Here is a 12,099-nt window from a genome sequence, read left to right on the forward strand (position 1 = left end):
GTCCCCCCCCCCCCGTGATGGGAGACTAGAGAGGAGCCTAGAATGAGGAGCAGACGAGCCAGGGCTAAGCACCCCCCCCACCCCGGCACTCAGTGTCAGAGCACAAGTGTGCCTCGAGCCACGCAGCTCACCTTCACCATTAACCTGAGGTTCCACGTTGCACGGTTCTCCCTGCTGATGGATCCAATCAGACTTAGCTTCTCACAGTTTAGTTCAGTAGCTAACTCCCACCCTTTTGAGTCTCAATCACTCAGAATCTGGCAGTGGGACAGGACCCTGGTGACACAAGTGAAGTAGCACAGCTGCATGCTGGGGTCTCTGGGCGCTCACTGCCCCTGCAGGAAGACGCAGGGCAGGCCTGCCCACAGGGCAGCTCTGGACAGCAACAACACAAGGTGCGGGCTGGGTTGGCACGCTCACTGCCAGAGCTTCATGAGCACATATGGCAGAGCCATGCCCCGCGAAGCTCCTGCGTCACCTCGGGGTGGCGAGTGAGAGCTCCAGACATCTCTAAACTGTCCCCTTGGAATGAGACCATACTCATATATTTGCATGACTTATTTTTAAGTCATACATGATAAACCTGAGAGAGAAAAGCAAATAAACATTCCAAAGCCTGACAATCTCCCTCTTATAAAATCAAACCTTGCTGCTGTCTCCTCTTATTAAAAGAACCCAGGAGGGTGATGGTGCCCCAGAAGCTGATGTAAGAGAATAAGCCAAATTCTTTCAGGTGAAAAGTGAACAAGACTTTGAAATACCAGCTTGTGGTGAGCCGCTTCTGCCGTTTCTGCAGACTACGGTCGCCATTACAAGATGGCGCTGGCTCCGCTGTGGTCTGTGACAAACAACTCCTTATTTGGGAGAGTTGGCGCATGACTTTTCATCACCCTATGAGAAAGCTCCATGTGGCAGCTTTGCACTGGGGCTTGAGATGCTTTATTAAGGCTGGGAGGGGCATCCGAGGGAGAGAAGAAGAAATATCAAGGGCCTGAATAAACTGCTGAAAGAAGATTCCTGAGTTGCGTCTTCCTTGCGGGCAAGGGGTCGCGACACCAGCTATCTTCTCGTGTACACGTCCGGTCCTGTGGGTTGGCCCCACGCAGGTTGCAGGAGCAGGTGAGAAAAGGAACTGAACAGCACAACATGCAGCCCCATCATCTCTCTCTGCTGGACCCCACCTAATGCAGAGGGAGCCAAGCCAGGTGCCTGGACATGCCTCACTCCTCTCCCCATGCTTGGCCAGGGGATACAGCGCCCCTGAAACCGAGAAGGGCATCAGCAGCTGACTGACAGTGGATAGGTAGGTGGCACAGAGGATAGAAGAGCACCATCACCCGGGCTGAGCCATTCTCCTGAGGCAGGGGGCCAAAGGACCCCTGCTTCTGCCCAACACGGTCACAGACTCTGCTCCCACTGCTGCCCTGGACTTCAGATCTGCTCTCAGGTTGAGCTACAAATGGACCCAGACATCTCTGTCCTGGGGGTGAGGAACTGGACCTGGTCCCACAATGTCTCGACTGCCAGATCTCAACAGGACAGTGGGCAGCTAAGGGAGACAGCCCCAAATGCCTTCCTGGCCACATGCCAGTAGCTCGGAGGTGACCACTTTTGTCAGACTATTCTGAATCCTCTGTAGTTGGAAGTGAACCTCAAAGAGGGACACAGGCAGAACAGGTCTTCCTGTGGCCACCCTCCCACCTGGATGCCACACCAAATCTTCACAAAGTTCTGCAGACCGTCACGTCACCGGACCCTCTCAGCAAGGCAAAGGGCAGCAACTGGGGTCAGTACGGAACACACAGTGATCTTGTCCAAGTATGGCTCGCCCAGGAGACAGAGGCACGAGGAGGAGCAGCTGCCAGAACTCAGGCCTGACCACCAACCTGCTGGCTTATTCTCAAGGGTAAATGAGAGGAAGGAGGCTGTCCAGGGCCCAGATGCTCCACCCACAACGTGTGCCCAGCTCCCAGTCCTGGGCGTCATTGAGGAGTCGAGAGTGGGTTAGAGCCCACAGGGTGCGGGCATGATGCCTGGCACCCTGTGTTACATGGTGTTAGCTTCCATTATTACCACCCCACTGCATCACTCCCTGTCTGCACTCTTACTGCCTTAGTCTGTTAATTAACAGGAACGCAGTGTTAAATGTTACCATCAGCCAGTGTGATCAGATTGCGAGTGGAGTACGCTAATTAACAATAATGAGGTGGCTCAAGCGTGTACTCAGAGGGCAGTGGCATTACTGTGAGCACCCAAAAAAGTACCTTGCTGATGCAAAGATCATGCAGATTCTAAATGCCATCTATTAACAGATGGCACTCACCTCACCCTCTTCCTCTTCTTTTCATTCTAGAGCTTTCTCAAGGTCTCAAGGATGAAGATCAAATTAAATACTTCTGTGAGAAATTCTCAATCTTTTTTAAATTCTCACATTTACTAGGCCAAGCTGGCTCTGTCGACCACTTGTGTGATTTAGCGGGTTACCTGGCATGCTGTGGCAAATCTGATAAACACAGCTATTCTGTTTTGCTGCACTGGGAAAAATAGAAGTTTTAATTCAACAACTGGAATCCTGTGAAAAAGCACTGTCAGCTTGAAAAAGAGATTCGGAAGCAGCAGTAGGATTCACTCTGCAAACTGGGAGCAACCAGGAGGTTCTGAAGCTGCCCAGCTGAGACCTGGCTGAGGTGGCCACACGGAGGACCAGTTCCCAGCTCTCTATGGGGCTGGGAGGCCTGTAGTCCCAACTCCATGAGAGGCTGAGGTGGGAGGATCCCTCGAGCCCAGGAACTGGAGGCCAGCCTAGACAACACAGCGAGGCCCGGTCTCAGAAACATAATAAAGAGAAAGAGTCAGCTGGGCCACAAGCAATGCTCCACCACTGTTTTGAAGCCTGCTGCTGAGGTAGCAAAAGCAGCGCTGTGGATTTATGAAACTGTGAGCTCTTCCCTTGGCACTAGCAGCCCAGTGGGGATTCTAAAACAGAGAGGTAAGTCTAATACTTCTGCCTCCGTGTAAACTGTGACCCTGCTGGCTGGCCAGAGGGCTAAGGAGATGGAGGGAGGCAGCCTTCTAAGTCAGGTGTCTCCAGCTGTTGATAGTCACAAATGATTCAGGCACCTTCCTGGCAAACACATGAAACAGGCTTTGGGGAATTGACATGTAGTATCTGTGCTGACAGGGTTCAGGACACTGGACCCTAAAACGATCCGCCTTGGCACCCAGCTGACAGCAGGAGCAGGTGGCAGAAGCTAGAACCCCGCCCTCGTCCCTGTGGTCCCCCAGGACCAGAGGAAGGAATGCCCTTCTCTCCGAGCGCTGCCTTGCTGAGCGCACTCAGCTCACCACTGCCCTCAGCCACACTTCTGCGGGTGCCACGAGAGTTCAGCTTCCCGTTTCTTGGGGTCTCCACTTTTGAAGGCTCCCAGGTCACAAAAAACAAACATTAAATAAATGTAGGTTCTTTGCTCTTGTCCGTCTTTCATTTGCTCAAGGGTCTCAGCCTATGAGCCCAGGGAGGGTGAGAAATCACTCTCCCCTAGGGGGAGAGAATGTCTCCTCTTGTTTCAGGCTGGGCTCTGTGTGTTGTGACATGTCCCTAGACACACATGCATAACTTGGTCAACTTGATTCCCAGTCCTCTCCTTCGCTCTCCTGGGCTCCTTCCACTCAACTGTCTCCTTCCCGTTTCCCTGAGCTCCCTTTCTGATTCCCGTTTCTCCCTGGCTTCCACATGAGAGAAAGCACTGACCCTCGACCCACTTACTTGCAAACGCCATCATTGCACCCTCCCTGGCTGGGTCGAATGGCACCGTGCACACACCACATTCTTCCCCGCTTCACCTGCTGATTCCGAGGGCACCGGGCTGGCTCCAGACTAGGTGAGTGTGCACTGAGCTGCTACAACTCCACTCAACAAGCAGGCCCCTGACCACCCTTCCTGCTGGCTCCAGGCAACCACACACTTGATGCTGACTGCAGGCTTCTACGCTGGGCCTGCAGGCCCCACTGCACAGTGACTTCTGCCTCCATGTTGGTCTCTTCCAGACACTTCCAATACACAGCATCATATATGTAACCCAGGGACCCAGCACGTATTGAGGGTCACCCGTGTTGAAGTATGAATCAGCACCTCGTTCCCTGTGGTCAGATAATGTTCCCTCTAAGAGGACCTCTGTCCTTGGTGATGCCCTCCCCTTTCCAGTGGAGAAGGGTTAGGGAGACAATGTTGCTGCCCACTCTGCAGAGGCTCAAGGCCTGCCACCAGGGCACCAATGGCCTGGACAGGGCACCAATGGCCCGGCCACTGTCAAACTCAGCCCAGACTCGGTGCCGGGCGGGCATGGGGCCTCCTGACAAGCTGACACTCTGCCACCTCTGGAAGGACTGCCAGCCCCAAAACAGCCCGCAGAGCCAGGCTCTGGGTTGTGCGGGTTGTTGCAGCCTTGGCCACTGGGCCAGAGCCGGCAGGCTGGACGTTGTCCATCGTCCCGACCACTGTGCTTTATACTCCCTCCACAGGAATCTGACCCTCTCCTCTCACTTCCTCCGTCTGGAGTCCACAGGTCCCAGCTTGCACGGGACAGGTGTTCCAAGCCATCCCTGTGTGTCCTCCTGCCCCAGGCCCTTCTCCGTCCCCAGGTGCTTGTCCTCAGGAATCAACTCAGGTTCCTTGGTACCTCGTCACACTCCTCTTCTTTTAACGACATGTGCTCAGGTGAAAAGTTTCATAGACATAGAATAAGTCACCGCCCAGAGACGGCGATCCCCAGCCTGGCGTCTGTGTGCACAGCGTTGGGGAGTGACCAGAGGTCCTCGTGCCAGGCAATACTCCACCATGGATCCCACACACCAGCCCAGGGTGCTTCTCTTGCCTCTTCTCCTATTTTGCATGACTTTCAGGTTACACATTCAGTTTTCCTGAGTCTCTCCTTTCACATTCTACCATCTGCGCTTTCTGGTGATATTGTTTAGTAGCTTTCCCACTGCTGCGACCCAAAGACCTGTCAAGAACAAGGTGGAGGAGGAGAAGTTCATCCTGGCTCAGGAGCTTCCGTCCTGGTGGCTAACTCCACAGCTCTGGGCCCGAGGGGAGGCAGGACATCCTGGGGCAAGGGCACGGCAGAGGAAAGCAGCTCAGGATGGCAACCAGGACGAGAGACAGTGAGCGCCACTCCCCAAAACCACACCCCAGAACCCGCCTCCTCCAGTCGTCCCCTACCTGCCTGCCGTGGACCACCTGGTAACCCGCCTCTGTGGACTCATGCACTCATCAAGTTAGAGCTCTCCTGATCTGACCGTTTCACCTTGGAAGATTTCTGCACTGTCTCACACACCTCAAATCTAAACCATAACAGCTACAAATAACTTTTTGTACCCTTCCTTTTTAATATTTGAATCAAGAATGTAACACCTAAAAAAATAAACCTTTAATTTTTAATATTACAGATATGTTCACGGTTTTCAAAAATAATATAAATATCACCGTGCACTGGAAGTTTCTTTGGTATTTTGAACTATGGATTATTTCTTGGAGTTTATCCTTATAAATCAAATGACTAAGTCACAAGCTATAGAGCTCACAAGGCCACTGATCTGGCAGGCGGATCCCCATGGTGCCGTGCTGACTTGGGTTCCGATGGACAGTGTGCAACACTATGTCCTTCCCAGCCGAAGGATGACCTTTGCCCTGCAACCTATTCCTATTTTTGGATATGTCCCATTTACAGCTATTGCCAAGGAATCAAATCCACTTTAAAAATCTCTGAAATCTGTTTTCCAACATTTAGGATACCTGCATTAACTACATCTGAAGTCTCTTTTCCAGATTGATAAAAGTGCTTTGTCTTAAGATGCACATTCAAAACAGTTTTTCTCTAATGACCAAAATCATTTCAGTTTACTTTCTTTTTCAACTTTCAAGTAAAATAATATACAATGACATGAGATCTAACAGCCTGACCATTTTTAAGTGCTCTATTATTGTCCAACCACAGCCACCATCCATCTCCAGGACTTTCACCTTCCCAATCTGGAGTTCCATACCCATGAGCAACAGTTCATCTCCCCTCCCCACCACCAGCACCTGCCACCCTCCCTTCTGTCTCCTCTGTGAACTCCAGGGACTTCGTGGAAGTGGAACCCTCACTGTCTCTCTGGGACCAGGGTATTTCTTTCACATCACATCCTCAAGACCCATCCGAGCTGCAGCAGTGTCAGTGTCCTTGCTTTCTAAGGATGACTAAGGCTCCTCTGCACTGATGGGCCACACTGTGTTCACGTGTCCATCCATCAGTAGACACTAGGGTTGTTCACACTTTTCAGACACTGCGAATAATGCTGCAGTGACCAGGGGTGAGCAAGCACCTTTCCGAGTCCTTGTCTCGATCCCTCGGGGTGTGCACCCAGCAGTGGGCCTCCTGTAGCAAACCTATCTATAACTTTCCAAGGAGCAGCCATACTGACTTTCATAGCACTGCACCGATTTGCATTCCCAACTTCCCCAGATCCACGCCAACACTCGTTTCTCCTGCTTTCTTATAAGAGCCATCTTCATGGGTATGAACTGGTAAATATGTTTACCTTTGGGTTTTCTGTATAAAGTATCACATTTTAATATTTACTAACAAGATCCATTGGGCTTTTTGAAAACACAATAAGATAATAGGGATTTACATTTCCACGTGTAATCCAAGGGAAGGGAAGGGAAGGATGAGAGAAAGGCCTGTGTCTCACTGCAGAACACTCTGGACACCACTCTGCAGTCGGTTCCATGGCCACCGCACCAGCCTCACTGTAGCTGCCTGGCCATACCTGTCTGCCCCAACCAGCCGTCCAGCTCAACTGCAGTCACCATGACAACCACAAATCCAGGCTGCTAAGGCAAAATGCTGTACTCTCCCCGTGGCTGCAGACTCACCGGGCTGAGATGGCAGCTTACTCTGCTGTGTTCTAGACCAAGAGAACATGAAGACGACAGCAGACGTGGTCTGCTGAGACAAACAAAGCTGAATGTTTACATCTACATTCAAACTGCTTTTCTTATCCAAAGCAAAGCTACCATCTTAATATAATATTGATAAAATTCTATGTCAGGGAGGCAAGCTGGGGTTCATGAAGAAAAGCCTAGGAAGTTCACAGCACAATGCCCAGGCCTGCTTTTTGTTGAGGGAGGGAAGACAGAGGTATGGCTTTTATTTTGCTGGTTTAAGTATGTCTCCAATTAGATTAAACACACACACCTGCTTCCTTTATCGTAAAAATGTTGAGTTCAGGCAGATAACATTTTTAATATAATTTTTTAATGCTGCCTCCAAATAAAAGCTATACAAGGTACATCCTAAGGAGCCCAGAGCCATTCTAAGGAGCCCAGCACCTGTTCCCACCCTGCCACCCACCTAGCTTCTACCTGCCCTCCAATCCAGGTCACTGAACACCCCCCGGGGGAAAAATAAAAAGCACAAAGCAGAATGCTCCACACTGTCCGCAGTACATTCTCCCATTTTCCAGGTAACCTCCCTCTTGCCACCATGTGAGCCTCGAGGACAAACAGGCAAACACACATATCTCCCAGCCTGACACTCCTGCTCCAGGACCAGGCCTGGGCCCACCACGGGGGGCCGAGTGGCTTTTTCTTGCCTTTCGGAACCCAAAGGGGATTTACACCTGGGCTCAAGGAAGGGCTCACCTTGGACTCATAAACAGGCCCTGCAAGGCCTCTCCTCAACGCTGGTGCCTTCCTCTGCAAGGTGTCCCCCACAGGTCCCTCTGTGGTGCAGAGAATCTGAGTGAATATGAGGGGCACCTGGGCCTGATGGTAACTGGCAGCTGCATACCTTGGCAGTGATCCCCCTCTCCCACTCTACAGACAGACAATGAGCAGCAAGCTGAGACAGGAGGGGTGAGTCGCTCATAAACCTGCATGTGATTCCCTGGGGACACTGGGACCCACCCTCACTCAGAAAAAGTAGCTATGACCACTGCTGTGTGGGGTTCTGGTTTAACGTCCTCCTTTCCACGTTCACACTGCAAAATGCCCTCTGCACATGTCCACCCTGTGATACCAACTCACCTAGCCCCTCCCTGAACTGGCTCTTGGTAGGACTTGTGCCTGTGGCCTGAGCCACCTGACCCATGAGACTCAGGCTCCCGGCCTCTCCTGCCTGGCAGAAGAGGAACTCAAACTCATCAACTGATAGCCAAGGAGTCAAGAGTGTGAAAAGAAGAAAAGCCACGAGCAGGTCACATCTCACCATTTCCCTGTCCCGTCTGGGCCTCTCTCCCACCTCCTGCTGCAGAGCTTCTTGTGAGCCACCCTAAAACATGTGTCCCTGAGGCAGACATGGGCACACGCACACACCTGCATGTGAATACCACCACGCACTCCATCCACTGTCTCTCCCCCTCACAAAGCATCCACAGCGTCACACTCGACACCTCCTCCAGGCTTGGCGGGCCTCCTGGAGTCCTGCTGGGCAGGAGAGGCAGACCAGAGCCTCCGCAGTGGCACAGGAGTTCACTTACCATTTACGCAGGCCTCGGACGATCCACAAAGGCCATCCTCAAGCAGGCAGCCTGGGCAGAAAGAGAAGAAAAGAGTGAGTGAGAGGAAAAGACTGGCCTTGAGAGCCACGCACCTGCAGGCTCGAGAGCTTCAGGAAAGACATGGGCCCCAAGGAAGGCGCCTCAGGTTTGTTCATTCCAGATGATGCAGGGTCACTCTGAAGCCAGGACCACTCCCCTGCGTGTGCTGGGCCAACCTCACCACAGGAAGGTTGCACAGCCGGCTCCTAGGCTGCAGGGAGCACCCTGGGCCTGTCCATCTATGCAGATGCCTCCCCAGCTGGGATAGACTCTCAGGGCTCACGGCTGAGCTGAGGGTGGGCAATGGCATCTACCACTGAGAAGAGAAAGGACTGAGCGAGGGAGAAGAGGAGTCCATGGGCCACGCAGAGGCCACCATGCTCTCAAGAGCAAAGCGCCCACCATGGCCACAGATGGAAGAGAGGCAGGGGAATGGATGAATGAAAAGGAGTCAGATGCTGGTGCCAACGACCCCAGAGAAGATGCACAGGACACGGAGCTGCTCTCAAAATGCCTCCACCCCACCCAGCAAAGTGCCCATGGTGCCTCAGGTGAGACAGGAAGCTGATTCAGTGGTGAAACCATCTGCTCACAGCAGGGGGAGGGGTGGCAAAGGCTGACGTCCCCCTCTCTGTTGAGCACATCTTGAACACAGAGAAAGGACATCAAGGAACATCTTCCCTGGGTACGCTGAGCAAGCAGGTGAAGGTGTGAGCATGGAGACTTCCAGAAATGGGAACCCACGATCAGCACTCAGATGAGGACCTGCCCCAGTTGCCAACAAAAACTGTGTTCTGAGCACACATGCTTTAAACAGAACCAAGAAAGCACACCTGCCGCAGCTCTGCCATCACTCCTGCCCCTCCAACTGGAAGATCCTATGCATCCACCAAGACCCATCCAGAAGGCCCCATGGAGTGCCCCTGACGGGCATGGAGGAGGCCCATTCTATGAGGCATCCTCAGGACTTACACATTGTACTGGGATCACCAATTTAAGGACACGTCTTCCTCTCCTGACCAAGGGGTTCTTGTGGCTATAAACCCTGAAATTTGTGGACTGTCATTTTCACTGAATAAACTTAGCCCTTAAATGTAAAATCTCAATCCTGGCTTAGGAAAATATGGAAACTTTATTATGGTATGTACAAACATAAAAAATAAACTGATAAAGCAATGTCACAACTGTAAAAAAAAAAAAAAAAAAAGAAGAAGAAAAAAGAAAAAGAAAAAAGAAAGAAACCCTGAATTTATCTTTGTACCCTTTGCTCCTTCTGTGGCCACCCAGGTGTCTCCAGTGCTGGAGAGTAAATGAATGAATGAAAAAGAAAGTTGTTAATTCCAAAGGAATCCACCCAGAGTGACTTAAAAGATTCCAGCCATTAACTTCCTCATTCAGGAGTCGGTCTGCAGCGTCTAATTACTTCAAACATATGTGGGTAGAGGAGACGCAAAACCAGGATTTGCAGAGGATGTAAAACTGAATACCACCCAGAACTAAAGAAGCACAGAAGTATCAAAAGTTCATGGGAGTGGACGGTGTCCTTCCACCTTATGCATGTCCCAAAGGACAAAGCAGTGGCTTGTAGGGGGCTGTTGCTCAGGATCTCTCCTCCCAAGGAGTCCGGGCGAGACCCAGGGGAGACGCTCCCTACCCACCCAGCCCCACACAAACTCCCCACTAGAGCAAACACTTGAAGCCAGAGAGCCTGCAACTCAACCACGGCAGCCTCTAAGAGGCTGTTTTTCTGAAATGACCATATAACCTCATTTAAGACAGCATTCCATGCCTTAATCCCATTCCCAGCACACTTGCACCCACTGCTTTGCCCAGGACCGGACCTGCCATCTCCACTGCCTTCCTCTCACTCACAGGACTACCTTCCTTCGCTGGACAAGCCTCTGTGCCAACCAATGTGAAAAGAGAATGTAATGGTGGCAGCAAAGCCTGGCACAGCAGACGGAGAGGCGGGAGAGGAGGCCTGGATGCCAGGATGGCCTCAGCAGCTTGAGCCGTGAAACTGAGGCCAGATGAGTCCTCTCCCACCTGACCCCCAAGTCACCCCTAATGGCAGCCCCAGGGAGTCCCCCCCAGCCACAGCCACTGGCTACCTCCCACCTCTCCCCAGCCCAGGTGTGCAGAGGTTCGGGGGACCTGAAGGTGGAGGATGGGACTGGAAGTACACAGGATGTGGCCATGTGGGAAGTTAAACCATAACGTCGCAGCACTGTTCCATGTCCTGGCCACTCAACTGCCAGCATCATCACAGCGCACACCCAGCGCCCACAGAAGGCCTGGAGGAAGCAGGGCAGACGCAGAGCTCCGGCCAGGACTCACATTCCAGAGTTCTAGTTCCCATATGGAAATGGCAGATGACAGAGCACTGCTAGAACAGGCCCAGGAACAAAGCCTGCCGCTGCTTCCTGTCACCCCCAACCACGGCAGACATAGATGTGACCAGGCGAGATGTGCATTGCAATAAACCTTTGACTTCTAACCATGGAAGAGCAGGCAGTCAGCAGCACGCACCAAATTGTGACTCTTTCTGGGAACTGACAATCATGCACTTCAAAAAGACCTCCCACTCCCGGAGAAGGTGATAACAGCAGCAACGTTGCAAGTGGTTTATTATCCAAGTCGCCGATGCGATGCCGGTCGATGCACTAACTTGACTGCTAATTTATGTGTGTTATCTGCTCTAAAATTATTTCCTTGTAAATACCAGCCACCTACTTAGAGAACTGTAACCACAGATCATCAAGAGAAAGACATTTTGCCAGCAGACACTGGTCCCCCTGCTCCTGAGCCCCGGGCATTGGCCAGCCCAGTGTGCTCCTGACTCAGCCCTGCCCCACTAGGGGCCAGCAGTAGCCCCAGCAACATGCATGCCCTCCTCATGAATGGATTCAAGCCAGATGTCAGTCTTAAACCAAGTCCTTAAATCCCTCAAGAGTCCAGAGAGGGCACAGGTCCTGTATGTGCCACCACTGTCACCTTGCACACATGTGCATGTGCACTGGACACCAAAGGCATGCATGAGCACGCTATGTGCATGAGCATACACACATGCATTGACCACTTAGTTCTAACTCTACCTCTCTTTCGTGTTCTCAGAATAGTAAGCAGTATTTTGTCACCATCCTGGTGTCTCTTTTTGCTTATTGTTTTCAAAATGAAAATAAATCCGGTTCTGCAAGAAACCAGTCCAGATCTGCCTCTTCTACCCCTCCCTCCAGAGACACATTTATGAAGCTCTGTGTCACAGGGAAATGGTGACCTGAAGTCACAGCCTCCCTGGCCGCCGCCAGCAGGACATCGGCCTTCACCTGTGCAGCTCCCTCCCTTTCCTAGGCCTCAGGACGCTGACAAGGTGGTCTTGAACTCAGGACCTTCCTGGGCTCACCTTTCCTCCTATGAGGGAACTGAAATGATGACCCCACCTGCCCACAGTGCTTGACAGAGGCCTCTAGACCACTGCGAATACACAATGACCTGAGGATGTTACCTAATATAAGA

The 12,099-nt window shown here is 51.9% G+C and overlaps 1 protein-coding gene across 1 annotated transcript in view; it reads right to left on the bottom strand.

The window, feature by feature from the left end:
• The window catches only part of Ptprn2 (protein tyrosine phosphatase receptor type N2), a 631,370-nt gene extending 622,704 nt beyond the window's left edge, over positions 1-8,666 (bottom strand). Inside the window, exons 1-2 of the mRNA XM_048785405.1 lie at positions 8,621-8,666; positions 8,524-8,574 (exon numbers count right to left, since the gene is read on the bottom strand). Of these exons, the coding sequence (XP_048641362.1) occupies positions 8,524-8,574; positions 8,621-8,666 (97 nt within the window). The remainder of the gene's footprint in view (positions 1-8,523; positions 8,575-8,620) is intronic.
• Positions 8,667-12,099: the final 3,433 nt, after the last annotated feature.

Source organism: Marmota marmota, unplaced genomic scaffold, assembly GCF_001458135.2.
Source record: "Marmota marmota marmota unplaced genomic scaffold, marMar, whole genome shotgun sequence".
In the NCBI taxonomy this organism is placed as follows: domain Eukaryota; kingdom Metazoa; phylum Chordata; class Mammalia; order Rodentia; family Sciuridae; genus Marmota; species Marmota marmota.